At 43.7% G+C, this 20521-nt stretch overlaps 1 protein-coding gene and 1 long non-coding RNA gene across 2 annotated transcripts in view; both read right to left on the reverse strand.

Annotated features, from left to right (window-relative positions):
- LOC310859020 overlaps window positions 1-20521 on the reverse strand; it is a 227714-nt gene that overhangs the window by 143637 nt on the left and 63556 nt on the right. The window lies entirely within an intron of this gene.
- The window catches only part of LOC310859165 (voltage-dependent T-type calcium channel subunit alpha-1H-like), a gene marked incomplete at its 3' end in the record, with an annotated part of 124458 nt that overhangs the window by 81393 nt on the left and 22544 nt on the right, over window positions 1-20521 (reverse strand). Inside the window, exons 9-11 of the mRNA XM_083765564.1 lie at window positions 15788-16023; window positions 15609-15695; window positions 7763-7914 (exon numbers count right to left, since the gene is read on the reverse strand). Coding sequence (XP_083621690.1) covers window positions 7763-7914; window positions 15609-15695; window positions 15788-16023 — 475 coding nt within the window. The remainder of the gene's footprint in view (window positions 1-7762; window positions 7915-15608; window positions 15696-15787; window positions 16024-20521) is intronic.

A 20521-nucleotide genomic window follows, 5' to 3' on the forward strand; every position in this document is an offset into this window, starting at 1 on the left:
GAGATTGAACAGTATGTTGCAAGCTGCTTTGACTTACACTTGGACAACCCTATAATCCTCAAGCCTCTGACCACTAGCCTGTGGACATGGCCCAGACTGCCAAATATAAAAACAATGAGCTGACACACACACACACACACACACACACACACACACACACAGGAAAGAGATTTAGTAACACAATCGTGTAACGCAGTGGTTCCTAAAGTGGGGTTCCGGGGACCCCCAGGGGTCCTTGAGGGAGTTCCAGGAGGTCCCCATAGCTAAATGATAGTTGGGAAACCAAATGGACTCTTATGGGTCTGTAACTCTGAGAGTGTACAATTGGAACAAAACAAAGTTTGGGAACCAGTGGTGTAACCCGTGGGGCGCGACCCCTCAGGGGGTCGCCAAATTATTTAATGGGGGGGGGGGGGGGGGGGTTTGCAACTGAATGGCTGGAACTGAATGGCTGGAAACTAAATGGCTGGAAAGTGGAAATGAAGTACAATATATAGTACACATAGTACATGCATACACCTTCCCTAATGATTATATCTGGTTTCAGTATTTATTTATGGTGTATTGTCTCTAGGTTATTGTAGCAGTCAATTTATATTGGGGGTCAGGAGGGGGTGAAGCGGGGGTCCTGAGACATTGCCAAAGCATTTCCGGGGGTCCCCGGCCAAAAACGTTGAGAACCCCTGGTATAACGTGTTCATGCGTTGACACAGCCCTCTGCTAAAAGCTAGCCCGCTCAGTGTGAAGTCAGACACACACACACAGGCAGAAACATCCTAGTTTCACTACCAAATGCGTTGTTGAAGAGTTCTTTCAGTTAGCCTTAATTTAGTTTATTAATTTAACTTTGGCCTGGAGATGGCCGGTAGTCTATTTTTTAGGGGGGAGCAGCTTCTACGTCCGTATAGGGGGTGGCCTGGTCTCCCCCTCCATGTTGTTGCTTTTGGCCAAGCATCTCCTGATTTCCTCTGTTGGTCAAGAACTTATATTAAAGTCATTGAATATTGTTTTCACTGATTCAATTTGAAGTAAAAGCCTAAAGGGGAAACCCCCCCTCCTTGGCCAGGGCAGATAGTAGGCTTTTTTGGTCTTATTATAGACAGACAAGTTTGGTCTTTAGGCAAATATACTTTTTTATTTAGATGGAGAGTTTCAGGTTTCAGGTTCTGAGCTGACAGTGGAATGCAAAACGTCTCCAGGTCCATTTGGCTTCTTGGACATTTAGGAAACGTCACGGAATTAGAGGAACCTTCCGAGACGTTCACGAGCAAAGATAATCAATTTCAACAGTCTCAAAATCGGCCATGAGGCTGACTGCTCAGACACGTGAGTGTTAACCCATTTAGACCTGAGGACAATTCTACAAATGTCTTCTAAATCCTGACAGTTTCTATGTCAGTGGTTTTCAAAATATTTCATGTCAAGGACCCCCAGATTTATGTAATTGGCCACCGACCCCCCATCTGAAAACATGTTGTTCCAGGGACCCCCTCCCAGAAGCAAAGATTTTAGTTAAAAACATTGGCTCTGAAATAAATATATATTCAAAGATTTGCACTATACATTTTCACGATTTTCAAAAATAGCAGACCTACAAGCTCGTAGCGCGGCACTCGGTGCCGCGCTACAAGCTTGTAGATCTGCTTTTATCAATAGCTAAAGTATAATATAATGCTTGAAACACCAACAGGGGTTCCTGCCCCAAAATGGGCTATGGGAACTGTACAGTTGTGTGCAGAAGAGAGGAGGAGATTATGATTGATTGGCTGTTCGTCATTGTTGGAGTGCTATAGAAAGTGTCAGCAACGTCCGTCAACCTCCCGACGTTTAGTTTGCACAAGCAGCATGTGGAACAACACGAAGCCTTAATTGTTCAGCATTGTACCGTTATTGAAATGCTAGAATGCTGACCGAGTAGCCAAACATGTACTGGATGTTGTTCTGTATGCTGACCATCCACCCATCCATCCATGTATCTGTCCTCCCATCTATCCATCTACCCATCCATCCATCAATGTATGTTCTTCTCTTGCGGCAGTGGCTCAGGGGTAGAGCAGCCAGATTCCCAGTTCGATCCCGGGCTCCCCCCCAGAGTTAGTGTCAAATCCTAATCCTCCGCCATCGGTGTGTGTCAAGGTCAAGGTCAAGGTAAACTTTATTGTCCACAAGGGAAATTTGTCTTGGGCTTTCACCCCAGCTACAGCCACACATAAAACATCAATGACAACAAAAATACATTACAGAGGAAGACACAACATTACACAATTGCACACATGATGTGGATAATCTAGCCTCAGTTACCGCTGTTTCAGAGCCTCGTTCAGCATCTTAGTTGATGCTGATACAAACGATTTTTTAAATCTAATGTACTTCCACTTTGGTTCTTTGTATCTTCTCCCAGAGGGCAGAAGTACAAACTCGCCATGTAAAACATGGGTAACATCACTGACAATTTTTTGAGCCTGTTTTAATGTAGCCTGCTCATAAATAGACTGAAGAGAGGGGAGTTGTCTTACCCCTATGATCTTCCCTGCAGTCTGCACCAATCTGAACAATTTGGACCTCAGTTGCACTGAGAGATTACCGAACCAAACTGTGATGCCAAACCTGACCAGGCTTTCCAAGACTGCTCGATAGAACACTAACATAAATCTTTGGTCAACACCATGAACCCTGAGACGTCGCAGGAAGTGCAGTCTTTGCTGTAGTTTAAAATGGTAAATGGTGCATTTATATAACGCCTTTATCCAAGGCGCTTTACAGAGATTGTGCATTACATTCACCCATTCATACACCGATGGCAGCGGAAACCATGCAAGGCACCAACTAGCACATCGGGAGCAATTAGGGGTTCAGTGTCTTGCTCAAGGACACTTCGACAGTAACTCTGGGGGAGCCCGGGTTCGAACTGGCAACCTTACGGTTACCATCCAGGCACTCTACCCCTGAGCCACCGCCGCCCTGCGTTTAGTTAGCCTCGGAAACCCAGACGTTTTATTTAGCGTTTAGTTTGTAGTTTACTACAGAGACTGTCAACATGTGTATTCCAAGTCATTGAGTTGTCAATACAGATCCACAGGTATTTATATGAGGAGTGTGTGTGTGTGTGTGTGTGTGTGTGTGTGTGTGTGTGTGTGTGTGTGTGTGTGTGTGTGTGTGTGTGTGTGTGTGTGGGTGTGTGTGTGTGTGTGTGTGTGTGTGTGTGTGTGTGTGTGTGTGTGTGTGTGTGTGTGTGGACAGCTTGGACTCCTCATGCATAGAAGAAAGCATGAGGTCAGTCTGCTGCTCTCCCCAGGTTGGCAGATGAAGTGTAGATAGATTAGATAATTGATAATTGACACTGGGTGAAAAAATGGGTTGAGAAACCCTGCTCTAATGCAGCCTGTCAGTGAGTTGCGCGTTAAATTCCCGAGCCAGACGAACGCTGCTGCGTGTCTGTCTGTCTCTCCTGTTTTCTCTCTGTCTGTCTCTCTCTTGTTTCCTGTCTCTCTCTTCCACTTTATCGTACAATAAAAGCCTGTCTCTCTTCCACTGTACCGTACAATAAAAGCCTGTCTCTCTTCCACTGTACCGTACAATAAAAGCCTGTCTCTTCCACTGTACAGTACAATAAAAGCCATGTCTCTCTTCCACATACTGTCCAATGAAAGGCAGAACAGCCCAAACAATATGTTGGAAAAAAGAAGTGAGTGACGAGGTCCTGACAGCAGAATAATAGTAACAGATTGATAGAAGACACAGCGGATGAATTGAACCGAGGTCCTGGCAGCACAATAATTGAGTTTCCATAGAAGGTTAATTCTCCCCTGGCCCGCCCGTCAGAACGATGACCTACTTGTGGAGGAAGGATGCTCATCGCCATGGAAACCATAACCAAATGCATTGTCTCCGTGCGCTGCCCAGTATGGACGGGCGGAGACCACGTATGTCCCAAAAACATCTGACCCGTCTGAAGTGAGTGATGCTGTGCTGTGCTGTGCTGTACTGTACTGTACTGTACTGTACTGTACTGTACAAGCCCACCTCCCTGGCCTGTGTGTGTCTGTGCTTGAACAGACAGACCTAGGGACAGACCCAGGGACACACATAGCTGTCAAATGGGTGCAACCACTCAAAAATAAAATAACATGAATTCCAATATGCAGTGGTTTTCAACCCTTTTTGTATCAAGGCCCATTATTTATTGGACATTTGACCCACGGACCACCAATTTGATGAGATTTAGCCTCTCAGACCCCAAACGAAAGAATATTTTGTTGTCCACGCTGTATTGATGTTGGTACCATTAGCAGCAAAATAACAATTCTTCTACATTCTCTAATTTGTGTAGACTTCTCTAATTTGTGTTTAACAATAATTTAACCCTTGAGAGTGTACAATGAAACCAAATGTATACCCGTACGGGTCCATTTGGTTTCATTTTACATTCTCAAGGGTTATCATGATCGCCTCCAAACACCCTCTGCACCGAGATCGACTTTGGACGCCTATTTTAATATCAGTTGATGACGGTTCACAACTCTGCCCTGTACCCCCCCCCCCCCTCCCTGGGAACTGGGGAAGAAGGGGTCAAATAAAACCCCCAAAAAGTTGTTATATCCCATTTAGACCCGATTCTACAAACGTGTTTTCAGAAAATCGTACGTTTGACAGTGGCTCTCAAACCAAAAACAAACAAAAAATGTCAAGGACCCCCAGAATGAAAATGTCAAAAGGAATAGGACAAAAGGTATCCTTCCTCCAAGTAGTACTGCTTGTCAAAAATGTGAATTGCAGACTTGAAAATAAAAGAATCCAAGGCACTCTTTGGTGAAAAATTTAATAATTTATTTTGAAGATGATGAGCAAGGCAAATAAATAACAGGACCAACGCGTTTCGACCAAAAGGTCTTCGTCAGGGTCTATCTGTCAGCTTGGCTGATTAGTCACCCTTAAATACAGCCAGGTGGTGGGTGTGACTCAATCATATCATTACATCGTTATTTCATATAAATTATTTTAGTTACATTATTGTGTTGTATATATATATATCATGTTGATTATACATCAAAAGATGGTCAATAAATCAAAAAAATAACAAAACACCCAAAGTGACCAGCACCAAGTGAAAAGAAAAAGACAATAAATGGGAAAAACAGAGGGAAAAATATAAAGTAAATATTTACATTTAGATAGTCACCCAAATCTAAAAATAAATAATATAAATGCAGGACCATCAGAGGAAAGGCAGGAAATCAAAGACAGGCTGGGAGAACACAAAACGGCTATTCGCACAAACAACCCAAAATACCCGATGGCTGTCCACTATAACGAGCCCCTCCTCTCTGAAAGCTACAGCAATAGAAGCTATTCAAAGCCACATCAGAGGTGGTGACAGACTTAACAAACTGCTCCAAAGAGAAACATATTGGATAGTTACTCTGAAAGCCACAACGTTTCCTGGCCTTAATGATGAAGTTGATTTCCTGCCTTTCCTCTGATGGTCCTGCATTTATATATATATATATATATATATATATATATATATATATATATATATATATATATATATATATATATATATATATATATATATATATATATATTCTTTTTTTTTTTTTTAGATTTGGGTGACTATCTAAATGTAAATATTTACTTTATACTTTTCCCTCTGTTTTTCCCATTTATTGTCTTTTTCCTTTCACTTGGTGCTGGTCACTTTGGGTGTTTTGTTATTTTTTGATTTATTGAACATCTTTTGATGTATAATCAACATGATATACATATATATATAACACAATAATGTAACTAAAATAATTTATATGACAATGAAATAACAACGATGTAATGCTATGATTGAGTCACACCCACCACCTGGCTGTATTTAAGGGTGACTAATCAGCCAAGCTGACAGATAGACCCTGACGAAGACCTTTTGGTGGAAACGCGTTGGTCCCGTTATTTATTTGCCTTGCTCATCATCTTCAAAATAAATTATTTCATCTTTCACCAAAGACGGAGTGCCTTGGATTATTTTCTTTTCACGTCTGCAATTCACATTTTGACAAGCAGTACTACTTGGAGGAAGGATACCTTTTGTCCTTGTGGAAAAAGAACATTGAATGTAGAATGGTCTAGCCCCCTATAATAAAATACGATTTAAAGATATGCTCAAAGGGGGGCACGGTGGCACAGTTGGTAGTGCTGTCGCCTCACAGCTAGAAGGTCCTGGGTTCGATTCCCGCTCGGGACGCTGTGGGTGCTGGCGGCGTGTTTCCTCCTCCGCGTCATCAGTGCCCACACCCGAAGGCGGTGTTGGCGAAAGGGCCTTTCTGTGTGGAGTTTGCATGTTCTCCACATGTCCCCTAGGGTAGGTACCCTCACAAAAAACATGCAGTAATCCTGGTCACTAAACTGCCAGCCGGGGCGCCTGATGGAGGGGAAAGGAACTGGTTGGAATAACGTGTTCCTTCCATGCGCTACGTCCAACCAGGGAAACTCCCCCCTGTCAGGTGTAAAGGAGCAACTTGGACACTCAAGCATGAAGGAAGCATGAGTTCAAGTCTGTTGCTCTCCCCTTGTCCCCCATATATGGGGACTAGGTTGGTGGAGGGTGTGTAGAGCCCAGGATCATATTAGATGATTGACACAGGGGTGAAAAATGGGTTACAAAATCGTGGGATAAAAAAAATATATATAAAAAAAAAGATATGATCAAAATGTTCAGGACAGCTAAAGTGTCTATGCCTGAAGAAGGTCCGGAGGGAGGGACCGAAACGTTGCATTATTAAAAGAAATATCATGTACCGAGCAAGATACTGTGTGGGTGTATTTTCATTCCTTTCATTGATGTCCACTGGACTACGTATACGCACCTGTGCATACGCCTAATTTCTATAGGTGTGAGAAAGCTATTCCCTACAACAGCTAAAGTGTAAAAGTGGTTCAAAGCTAAGGTGACACAGATGCATTCCAGGTCCGTAATGGGATATGGAGATACAGGCTTTCACCTCGGCACCGGGAGAGCCTCATGGATTAATAACTCCTGTCCTGTGTTGGACATGGAAGCGCCATGTTGTCGTGAATGAAATATGACTTTTTATATACATTATATATGTATGTATGGATATAAACCCTTTGATGTACGCCGTGTCATTCTGCACAGGGCGGGAGGGAGTTTGCCGCACAACACGCACCAGATAATAGAACCAAGGTTTGCAGACACACGTTTTCATACACGCAGCAACACTCCATTGATTTAACCCACTTTAAGACCGGAGGCAGATTCTACAAAGGCATTCTAAAAGAGTATAGTAGTTCTCGCACTTGTTGTGCCACATGGACACAGAAGAGAAGATATATGTGTCCGAATTAATCCAAATTTCACAAACACTTTGAAGATTTTTCTAAAATGTTCAAAAATACCAGATGCACGCGCTCCCAGTGAGCTTGTACATCCGCTAATCTTTGAGAAGTGTTCTGAACCAATGTTCTAAATCCTAAGGCTTTATTAAATAGAAATCACACCCGTGTGATGTGAGGGGCGCTCTTATCATCATACGTCATCTCATTCCGGCCAATCACAATTTGCGTCCTCACTTTTGTCTTCAATGTTTGCGTTTATATAAACAGTTTTGAGCGTTATACAAACGCTCAAAACTGGCCATTCATTGTCAATGGCATTCGATGTTGGACCCTCAAAGCTGGACATAGGAGGGGCTAGTGCCCCTCGAAAATTGCGCACACGCACACACACACACACACACACACACACACAGCTGACCTGATGATGACGATGACGCTGTCGAAGCCGTTGTAAGGGTTCCTGACGTACCCGAACAGACCCAGAGCCAGCAGCTTGATGAGCATCTCCAGGCTGAAGAGACTGGTGAACACCATGTTGGAGATCTCTAGGATGTCTGTCAGCTCCTGGGGCTGGAGAGGACACACACATTACAACACCATGTTGGAGATCTCTAGGACGTCTGTCAGCTCCTGGGGCTGGAGAGGACACACATTTTTTCCAATGTGACTTGAGCCACATTCAGAGGTGGTTTCAAATCTGATCTCAGGAGATCCGTCTGAATGCAACGTTAACCCGATCTAAATCAGATTCCACGTGACTTGTATGTGACTTGTCTGCGTTTAGACTTATTTAAACAAATCAGATTCCAATCTGTATGTGGCACAGATCTGATTCAGGCTACATTTGGCTGCCAGTCTGAACACGCAGATCAGATCTGGTCACTTGCAAATGCAGTGTGAACGGTCGGGCCAAAAGATAGAGATTTGAGAAATGAATCAGATTTGAATCAGATTTGACTGGATGTGACTGCAGTCTAAATGGGGCATATACAGGTATAGGACTCTGTGTAAATGGGTGAATGGAATGCACCATCTATGTAAAGCGCTTTGGATAAAAGCGCTTTACAAATGCACCATTTACCGTTACTTTATTGTATTCTTGGATGTCTGCTTGGGGCTCAGCTCTCTCTCTCTGCATCACGAGTCACGACGGTGCGGCATAAACACTAACTGAAGGATGAACTCATAATTGGGAAGGAAACTCTCTCTATCAAGGTGTTCCTGAGATATCTCACATTCACAGTGTTGAGATGTACAGTACACAATTGCATGTGTGTCCACTGTCTAGACGCACGTACTGTATACGGACGGACAGACATGTGTAATGATAGACGGAACGGACAACCCAGAAACAACCCTCTGTCAGCCTCTCTCTGTCTCTCTCTCTGTCTCTCTCTCTCTGTGTCTCTCTCTGCTTGCAACTACAGAGCTGTCCAAGCTGCCATGTTGTGAACAATGGATAAAGTTACTTCCTCGGACTGTATATACGTATGTCATCTCACTGCCTGAAGCGCCAGCACTGCACTTAACACATGCAGGGCGGGAACCCCCTTTTGGTGTTTGAAGCGTTATGTTATACTTTAGCTGTTGAAAAATAGCAGATCTACACGCTCATAGCGAGGCACCAAGTGCCGCACTACGAGCTTGTAGATCTGCCATTTTTGAAAAATCGCGAAAATGTGGCACAATAAATTGTGACGGCCAGAGTCACAAGTGACTCTTAAGTGACTCTTAATTGAATAATTAACAGGCCATCACCAGGTAACGATGATTGACACCTGGCAATCTCCCTACTCAGGATATAGTTGCCACAGGTGTGTCACTCTGGGTGTGAGAAAACAGTTTGTGTGCTGGCAGCAGCTCTGAAGGACAGTGTCCAGCACTCTGCACTCTTCTCTACCGGTTTGTTTATTTTTAGCTCGAGTTAGAGCATGTTTAGAAATATATGCAGTATCCCCCTGCAGAAGATGGCCTGCCGTCGAGACTCTTCAAACTCCTCTGTGATAAAAATCCAGGGAGGAGAAGTAAACGGAGGAGGTGAATTGCTGCAGGAGGCTTGTTTGCCTCTGTTTGAGTTGACCGAGTGGGACATTAAAACACACTCACAGGTAACCCAGACAAACACTAACATTTGGACAACAAACTAACATTTGGATGACAAACAACAACATTGGGACAAAAAAACACTTCATTACCAGCAAGGACAAACAATAACATTGAGACAAAAAAACACTGCATTACCAGCAAGAGTTTCTTTATTTTGTTTATCATTGACTGTACTCACAAAGACCGGTTTTGTGGGCTTTCCCTGTGTTCTGAAGAAAACCTCCAATGTTATTGTTTGTCCTTGCTGGTAATGAAGTGTTTTTTTGTCCCAATGTTATTGTTTGTCCTTGCTGGTAATGAAGTGTTTTTTTTGTCCCAATGTTATTGTTTGTCGTCCAAATGTTATTGTTTGTTGTCCAAATGTTAGTGTTTGTCTGGGTTACCTGTGAGTGTGTTTTAATGTCCCACTCGGTCAACTCAAACAGAGGCAAACAAGCCTCCTGCAGCAATTCACCTCCTCCGTTTACTTCTCCTCCCTGGATTTTATCACAGAGGAGTTTGAAGAGTCTCGACGGCAGGCCATCTTCTGCAGGGGGATACTGCATATATTTCTAAACATGCTCTAACTCGAGCTAAAAATAAACAAACAGGTAGAGAAGCGTGCAGAGTGCTGGACACTGTCCTTCAGAGCTGCTGCCAGCACACAAACTGTTTTCTCACACCCAGAGTGACACACCTGTGGCAACTATATCCTGAGTAGGGAGATTGCCAGGTGTCAATCATCGTTACCTGGTGATGGCCTGTTAATTATTCAATTAAGAGTCACTTGTGACTCTGGCCGTCACATTCCTCCCACCATGGAGAAAGCCGACCAAGATTGAGGGAGGCGGGTCGTCACAAAATTTATATAATATATATATTCTTTCAGAGCAAAAATTTTGAAACTCTTTGCGGGGGAGGGGAGGGGAGGGGAGGGGGGGTCCATGGAACTACATATTTTTAGATGTCCATGGAACTACATATTTTTAGATGGGGGTCGGCGGCCAACAAATACAGATAATTCCACGGGGATCCTTGACATGAAGGTTGAGCACCACTGACATAGAAGCATATGTTTTTCAGCAAACTGTTTATTAAAAATCTGCCTCAGTCCTATATGTGTTAAGACCAGGACATTATTAGGACAAAGTGAAGTCACTGACTGATGTCTCGATCTGTTACACCTGATGTCAACAAAAGGATCCATTTACTCACAGCCAGTGTGGAGTCTGTGGACTCAACAGAACCCTACATTTCATTATAGTGGACTCAACAGAACCCTACATTTCATTATAGTGGACTCAACAGAACTCTACATTTCATTATAGTGGACTCAACAGAACTCTACATTTCATTATAGTGGACTCAATAGAACCCTACATTTCATTATAGTGGACTCAACAGAACCCTACATTTCATTATAGTGGACTCAACAGAACTCTACATTTCATTATAGTGGACTCAACAGAACCCTACATTTCATTATAGTGGACTCAACAGAACCCTACATTTCATTATAGTGGACTAAACAGAACTCTACATTTCATTATAGTGGACTCAACAGAACCCTACATTTCATTATAGTGGACTAAACAGAACTCTACATTTCATTATAGTGGACTAAACAGAACCCTACATTTCATTATAGTGGACTAAACAGAACCCTACATTTCATTATAGTGGACTAAACAGAACTCTACATTTCATTATAGTGGACTCAACAGAACCCTACATTTCATTATAGTGGACTAAACAGAACCCTACATTTCATTATAGTGGACTCAACAGAACTCTACATTTCATGTTAGTGGACTCAAAATAACTCTACATTTCATGTTAGTGGTCTCAACAAAACTCTACGTTTCATTATACAACCTAGTCTACAGTAAAACACACACTTCACTCCACTCACACCACATTGTCTAAGGTGCTATTTACACGAGGATGGTGTTCATATAAAACGTCAAAATAAAGTATCGTTTGCTGCTGTCATTTAGACGAGAACCGTGTTCTCAGGAGGTGAAAACGCAACGAAGTGAAACCACCTCCCAGAGTGGAAATCTTTGAGAACGCAGTTTCCTATGGTCTCCATATAAACAGGCAAAACGGTGAATCCGCAAAACCTATGACATCATGGCTCACGTTGGCTCACAGCGCATATGTTTATTACATTGATGCAGAGCCATATCATTATGATATAATGGAGTTCCTGAACAAGCCTCCCTCCTCGCCTACAAAGTGCTGCTCATCAGCGATGTTGAATGTAAAACCATGATGTAAATAAAAAGCCTTGTGATAGACGGCAGCCGCGGCAGCAGCGTTTATGTAGCCTAATGTATTATAAAATATATACCATCCCGTGGCGCGCCCAGAGCAGTGTTGCGCCGCTTGCGTGAAGGGCTTCTTCTTCTTGTACGTGGGTGACCTGTCTATTTGGCAGCCCGTTATCGCCACCTAGCGACAGTATAGCATAATAGCACATCATATCATAACGTGTGCGTTCTCGTGTAAAGGGTAAGAAAAAATGAGAACGCAACGGGACTTTGACGTGTTATATGGAGATCGTCGCCGTCTAAAAGAGGCCTAAGTCTAACAACATGCCAGCCGGTAGGATTTCTTCCTTGTGAATCGCTTGTCAGTGCTCTCATGCACCTGCCCTGTGGCTCAGGAAATCACCCGCACCAACGCTGTAGCCAGCCAGCCATTAAGACAGTCAGACAGTCAGACAGTCAGACAGACAGACACAGGTTTTCTTCAGAACACAGGGGCGGGAGTGGGGGTTAAGTGGTGCATGGCAAAGACCCAGCAAAGTAGCAGGCAGCAAGCAAGCAAGCAGGCATGCAGGCCTGCCTGCCTGCTCGTTTGCCTGCCTGGCTGACACCACCTAACCCCCAATCCTGCCCAGTGTTCTAAATTTTACCTCTTGAACTTTTGTTCTTTGTGTTTGTGTATGCTCTTTTTTTGCTCCGTCAGTTATATATAATTTTATTATTTCATTTCTTTGCAATCGTGACAGCCGCGGGAGAGACGTTTTAACTATAGGGGGATGTGGAGGGTGCAAACAACCCCACCCACCCCACAGTGGGGAAGCAACCCCAGCCTCACCCACACCCGTCCCACACCCATCATGATGGATGTCAGTAATGTCAGTGAACAACACACAGTCCATCTATTAAACAGAGGATCCATTCTTCAATGTGACTGTCAGCCTCCGTCAGACTTTGATGTGAGAGACGAGGCTCCGACACGAAGCAGGGAACAAATTGTAACCCAAATGTGTCAGATCAAATGGACCGGCGCTGCCATGCGGATATGATTGACACGAAACCGCGAGAGCAGATCACAAACACTGAAGAGAATCACATCACACTGAAGAATCACATCAGCAACAGTATATGTCTTTGCTTTCTTTTTTTATCTACATTTCTGCTGGGGAATCTATACATTGGCCTGGAAATGTAGCCTAAACATTAAAGATGGAGTGCCGTGATTTTCCAAATTTTCATGTGTTTATGAGGTGACAGTGCTTCATTAGACCCCTCTGTGTGGTTGTTATGTGCAATGATGTCTCCCCTTTGTATTTAGTTTCTTCCTGGAGGCTGAAACTTTGACAGTCAAACGTGCCAATGAAAAAAACAGTAATATAGTGACATCACACTATCAGCCCCTCCCCTAACCCCTCCCCCTTTATCATACAACTACAGTTGTGGGTGCGGCTTAAGTTCAGGTGGATCACCACCCACCAGGCAAACCAGGCATTTTTAAAGAACTGGTGGGCTTGCCCACATAAAAACGACATTTTAATAAATTTATACTGTACACTTTTTTTGAAAAAAATCTTCCTCCTCATATAACAATAAGACCTGGTTTTCAGGATGGAAAAAAATCACGGCACTCTGAGACCAGAGCCATTGAGTAATGGTTGAGACAAAGCAGTGAAAGGTCCTGAAAGATACATAACGTCAGTCTTACCCAATACCCAATCTTTCTGTTTTATGAACACAAGGCTGCTGTACTTTATACCTCATACTAAGCAGTTAAAGTATGAGGTATCACACGGCTGTGATTGTTATTCATGACAAGTAGAATCAGATACCGGCTTCCATAGCATTGTTTGTTTACATGAGAAAGCTCCACAGATCAAGGTTAAAAAAACCATAATCAACTGTATTCATGCATGTGATTGATCTGTACAGAAAACAGAAGAGAGCAATAATAAGTACGTGTCAAAACCACAGCACTGCTTCCTGTCAAGAGGATGATATATGAATCATTATTACAACTGTATAATCACTCTATTATTATGGACAATGGATACAGAAGATAGGACACACAAACGCACGCATGAGTGCGCACGCACTCACGCATGCAAGCGCCCAAGCACACACACACACACACACACACACACACACACACACGGCGTGCGTGTGTGTGTGTGCGTGTGTGTGTGTGCGTGCGTGTGTGTGTGCGTGTGTGCGCGTGTCATACGAGGCCTTTCCTATATTTCACCAGTAACCTTTAAGGCAGGTAATTGTCGAGAGTAATGGCGGCGCGTGATGTGGAACAGTCAAAACAATACGGCTGTATCAACAGAATAAGTACAGTAAGTGATATATGGGGGCCTCATATTTGATATTGAAACAGGCCTCCAGATTCCTAAGGCCGCCCCTGCACGCGTGCGTGAATACATTGTTATAATGTGTTTTTGTTTGTACTGATAATCCAGAAATCATTGCGGGGCTTTCTGTGCTGATTCACCAGATGCTGCTGTTGTCATCGTCAATGAAGGCTCCAAATCAGATCGTATCCTAAGCTGTAGGCTTTTTAGGACTAACCAGTGGTGGAAAAAGTACTCAAATGCTGTTACTTATACTTACTTATTCCCATTATGCCGGCTGGCGCATATAGGGCAGCAACAAAGTTCCTCCACTCCGCATCTGTCTTTGGCCATCTACTCATGTGGGCCTTCACATCCAGATGTTGGGGTAGATTTTGTTGCCGTTTCCGTAGCATATAGCTGTTTTTTTACAGAATAGGGTTGCTAGCCCTATGTCTAACCAGTAACCACTGATCATTGTGCTGACCATTGTGTGTGGGGGGTTCAGTGGAGTTGGTTTGTTAGTTCTCTCTCTTAGAGCTATGTTACTGTCAACTTCCGGAGCTCCCATGAATGCAGACCAGCCTCTCGAGTAAATAAAAAGAACGCTTTTGCTACTCACCAAAACAAAGGCGGGTCGTGTCATTAGAAAGCCTATACTTTCCTTAGTGGAAGCACTCTGAGCCCCCCACCACACGTATAAAAAGGTACTTTTTGGACAGAAAGGGATCGGAGGAAAAATATTCTCTATGAGGGTATTCTCTGGGCAATATCGTAAAAGTATAAATGCTGCAATGTATATGCACTCTGTTACAAGTAGAAGCTCCCCTATTCCAATGTACTCAAGTAAAAGTACTGGCACCAAAAGTACTGGCACCAAAGTTTTGGCACCAAAAAGTACTCATATTGCAGAATGTCCCATTTTACAAATTCTAAAATGTGTACAAAAATCTCACAATGCGTCGCAATGTGACGCATTGTGAGCTTGTAGATCTGCTATTTTCAAATGGCCGAAATATATAGGGTTAATGTATCGTTAATGTATGTTTTCTAATAAAATAATTGTAGCGGAGTAAAAGTACAAACGTTGGCTCTGAGATGTAGTGGAGTAGAAGTAAAAGTATTTTGAGTAGATGTACTTAGTTACTTTCCACCACTGGGACTAACATCCTCACACGCCCAGTCGGAGCTGTGGCTATGACTGCACATCCATTGTGTTTGTCTAGTGGCGTTTTGGGACATGTTTAACTAGGATTATCAGAAGAGGCTGCCAACAACTTGGGATGCCCAAAAAACAAATAAGGCAGCCAAACAAACGGCTTGCAGAATTCTGTGCATGTCTCTTCTGGTTGAGGGCTTGTTTACATTGTGTGTGTGTGTGTGTGTGTGTGTGTGTGTGTGCGTATGACACACGCACACACGTGCACACGCACACACACACACGCACACACACACGCACACGCACACGCACACGCACACGCACACGCACACGCACACGCACACGCACACGCACACGCACACACACACGCACACGCACACGCACACGCACACGCACACTCACACACACACACACACAGTGTACCTGCAAGTGGAACTCTATTCCCATGGACATGGTGTTGATGAGGATGGCCACCATGATGCCTCTGTTGAAGTATCTGCTGTTCACCACCTGGAAATTATAATAATTTAATATAAAAAATAAGCATAAATTAATATATTATTATTATTATTATTATTAATGCTTAAGTATCTGCTGTTCACCACCTTCTCCATGCTGCTCTGGAACGCCGCCCAGCCCCGCCCACACAGCCCTCGTCGTCTCATTGGCCGAGACGGCTGTCCGTCGCCGCCGCCGTCGCCGTGGTAACCGTAGTGGTGCTGCTGCTGCGGTTGGTCTTCGTTCTCCCCGTCACCGGGACGGTTGCCGTAGACACAGTATCGGCACGGCGACGACGAGTCTCCGGGGAGGTCGCCCGGTAACGGCGACACGGGATGACCTGGAGACACACGAGGACACATTTAGACTTTAGTTTTAGTCATAGTCTCTGGAATTGTTTTCATTTTTGTTTTAACCCATTCTGACCTGAGATCAGATTCATACGAGGTTTCCACTGGACACACACTGGTCTGATTAACCCATTCTGACCTGAGATCAGATTCTAAAAAAATTCAGTCGCTCTTCGATTTTCCAAAAATAGCAGACCTACAAGCTCGTATCGCGCCACTCGGTGGCGCGATATGAGCTTGTAGATCTGCTGGTCGACTAAATCTACAGTTGATTTAGTCGACCGATTTTGGCGGGTCTTGATGCCGTCGCAATGACTGATTTTACACTTGCTGGAAATAGCCGATCTACAAGCTCTTTTATTTGTTGACGATATTGTCAATATATTTAGTATTAGTTTATTATTATATTCAATCTACAATATAACATTCCTGTACATGCACAAATCAACTGTCTACCATGTCCAGAAAAATGAGATTATGCGATCGCATCATTTACTGCATTATCAGCCAAATGGCACAGATAATTCCGTGCAAACTTTTTTTGCAACTGTACACATATTTCGCAACTTCTCGCAATATCGGCACAAAAAACCCCGAAACGCATAAAAACATATCTCATCGCATAATGAAGGATTTTTGTCTGTGTTTTGATGGAGGGTCTATAGTCACATTCCTGGCTTTACTCAGACAAGCACACAGACACCAGGCCTGTCATGGTCATTACATCAGCCATATCATTTGTATGACAAGTAATGGTCAGCAAAAATGTCAAAATGTCAACATACATTGTGACTGTCCTGTCTATGGCCAGTGTAGGAAAGTAACTACGGTATGTAGTAAATGTACTCAAGTACCGTTAGTACAATTTTGAGGTATTTCAATTTGAGTATTTCCAATTTACAGAGTCAAATATTGTACTTTAGTTACTACTAGTGACTTTGTAGATTTTCAAAATATTTGTATTTGAAAACTTGTGAAACGGGACATCCTGCATAATGAGTACTTTTACCTTTGGTACACTTTTACTACAAATTATTTCTACATGTTCTTTACTTTTACTGAAGTAAAGAATGTGAGTACTTTTTCTACCACTGTCTATGACACTGACAGTAACATGAACACGGACAGCCAATCATCATCTCATTCTGGCCAATCAGAATGTGTGTCCTCACCTTCGTCTTCAATGTGTGTGTTTACACACACATTGAAGTTCGCCCCAAATCCATATTTAATGACCCCCCCACTCCCACAGCCCACTGTTTGTCCAGAGCCTGTGTGTGTGTGTGTCTCTGTTTGCACACACGTGCATGTGTTCGTGTGTGTGTGTGTGTGTGTGTGTGTGTGTGTGTGTGTGTGTGTGTGTGTTTGCATGTGTGCCTGGCTGCCTGCATCATCCTCTGATCACACCCCTGTGGGATACAAACCCACACACGCTGACACAGTTGAAGCACAATCCTGCGCGCGCGTGCACACACACACACACACACACACACACACACACACACACACACACACACACACACACACACACACACACACACACACACACACACACACAGAGAGAGACAGACACAGTTTCTGCTCAAAGTAGTAGACAGACAGTATTGGTCCTGGTGTTCTATCAATAATAAATAGCTGCGCAGTAAATGGATTTAATAGTGGTGTTTTCAACATGCAGTCCACTCTTGTTAGAAACACCAACCTAGACGCAGCTTTTCTCCATTTCCAACCCATGCTCTCTAATATAAAATCCCATTTTCATCAAAGTGATTTCTTCCCCCGGCTCTGCTCCTTTTTAAATGACATTGACATTCGGTAAAGCAGTGGTTTTCAACCATAGTCACATCAAGGTCCATTATTTATTCGCCATTTGAGCCACGGAACCACCGTTTGATGAGATTTAGCCTCTCAGACCCAACACTTAGAATATGTTATTTTATGTTAATGTCGTTGGATGAGATTGTGTCCACAATTCCACGCTGTATTGATGTTGGTACGGCAAACGTTGATCAAAATAACAATTCTTCTACACTCTCTAATTTACAGTTACCACAGCATTAGACACAGCTGATCACACTTAAGCTTAATTTATCCGCCGCCCAGTCACATGACTGCGTCACACGCCGAAAATAGGTGCCCGGGTGTTTTCAGCAGACAAACTGCAGACACACACAAGTATAAACGAAGTATAAACCAGGTTTATTACCAGATTTATTTTCCTGACCCCATTTAATACATGCGGAATGTTGAGGATGGAATTCATCTCCCGTCCAATTTTAATAATAGAACCTTTTCTGTTCAGATAGGGAATGCCTTATTATAACAGCTACACCCCGAGAAGACTACAGGATCTTCAACAGGGGGTCCGGGACCCCTAGGGGGTTCTCAGAGTTACTACAGGGGGTGCGTGACCCCTAGGGGGTCCTCAGAGTTACTGCAGGGGGCCCGCCAAATCTTTTGCAGATGTACAAGCTCACAGCGAGACGTGAGCTTGTAGACTGGCTATTTTCGGTAAAGAGGACATGTCAGTCAGGACATGTTTAACCAAGTATTGACGGTTTAAGTGAATAGATGTACTATGAATTCAACACACACGGATGATAGTGCTGTCAAACCAGTTTAAAAGTTGAATCCGCAACACAGTTGTATACAATTTGTAGTGTCTCTTTCATCTAAGCCGGGGTCCTTTGGTCCGAATGGCGTCGAAGACTCCCGATCTATATCTTCTACTGAGACCTGCTAATGACCCCTGCATTCACTCTCTCCTTGACTGCCTTCGGGACATTAAATGTTGGATGTGTGAAAAAGCAGAGTAAAAGACAGGGGTGGTCATAATTGGGTCTCCCCGACGCCACCCGAGGGCTGGTCACCAACCTACAAGCTTCAGTGTCAGATCTATAGGCATTCCCTCTTCCTTGGGTGTTTGGTGCCCATGTGGTGAGCCAAGGCCCCAGTGAGGTGTTTGAGGTGTTTGGTGCCCATGTGGTGAGCCAAGGCCCCAGTGAGGCTCTCCAACGTTGAAGCACATAGCGTGGCACTCAGTGCCGCGCTATGAGCTTGTAGATCTGCTATTTTTGAAAAATGTGGTGCAAATCTTTGAATATATATTATTTCATAGCGAACGTTTGGGGGGGGGGGGGGGGGGGTCCCTGGAACAACATATGTTGAGATGGGAGGCCGAGGCCAAATACATATGATTCTAGGGGTCCTTGACATGAAATAGGTTGAGCACCGCTGACATAGAAACATGGGTCAGGATTTAGAAGACATTTGTATAATCGTCCTCAGGTCTAAATGGGTTCAAGTCGATAGGTCAGCTGGTCTCCATCTGCCCATATATATATATATATATATATATATAGGGTCAATTTACATGCCTCTAGTTCTAGGTACCTGACGCAGTGCCCTGCCAGCCTAATCCTTCTCTCTCTGACTTTGTCCGTGACGCGTGGTAGGTCCCCATAGAGGTCCACATTTCTGATGTGGTCCGTCCATGTGACACCTAGTGTCATTCGTAGCATTCTTGTGTAGACTCCATCCAGGGCTTTTTCCTGTTTTATTGTAAACTGTCTTAATACTTACTTACTTACGCCTGACACCCTTTCCAGGGTATAGGCCGTCGACAAGGGACCTCCAGAGTTCTCGGTCACTGGCGTTCTCTTCTATCTGAGACCAGGTGCCTCCCAGCCTCTTGGTGTCTGCCTGGAGATCCCTCCGCCAGGTGTTTTTGGGCCAGCCTCTGTTTCTCTTCCCCTGGGGGTTCCATGTCAGAGCCTGTCTGGTCGTGTTTGACACTCCATCTCCATCTTCTTCGTCCGATTTCATCTGCTGCTGGGAGTTGTTTGGTCTTCGTCCATAGGTCTATATTGCTGATCTTGTCTGGCCAGTGTATTTTCAGGATTCTTCTGAGACATTTATTGATGAAGGTTTGCACTTTATTTGTTGTGGTCTTTGTTGTTCTCCATGTCTCTGCCCCATAAAGCAGGACTAATTTTACATTAGAGTTAAATATTCTTATTTTAGTTTGTTGTTGTATCTCTCTAGAGCTCCAGATGTTCTTGAGAAGTAGGAATGCTGTTCTTGCCTTGCCTATCCTGGCTTTCACATCTGCATCAGTACCACCCTGGTTGCTGATGATACTCCCAAAGTAGGTGAAGGACTCTACTTCTTCCAACGCGTTGTCCCCTAGAAGGATTGGCTCTGTGCTGGTGTTATTTATCTTTATGAGTTGTGTTTTTCCCTTGTGGATGGAGAGTCCTAATTGTGAGGAAGTCTCTGCCAGTATTTTGGTTTTTTCTTGCATTTGGTGGTGTCTGTGTGAGAGTAGTGCCAGGTCTTAATAGGCTAATAAATTAATATCACTGGCAAGCACGCATAGTCCCGGGTGTTCCGACCACCGCATCGCATCGATGCCATCTAACTTGTCCTCACTTACACTCCATGCGCTCAAACAAACAAACACACAGACACACACACACACACACACAC

Source organism: Protomyctophum parallelum (assembly GCF_964188405.1).
Source record: "Protomyctophum parallelum genome assembly, chromosome: 5".
NCBI classification, from domain to species: Eukaryota; Metazoa; Chordata; class Actinopteri; order Myctophiformes; family Myctophidae; genus Protomyctophum; species Protomyctophum parallelum.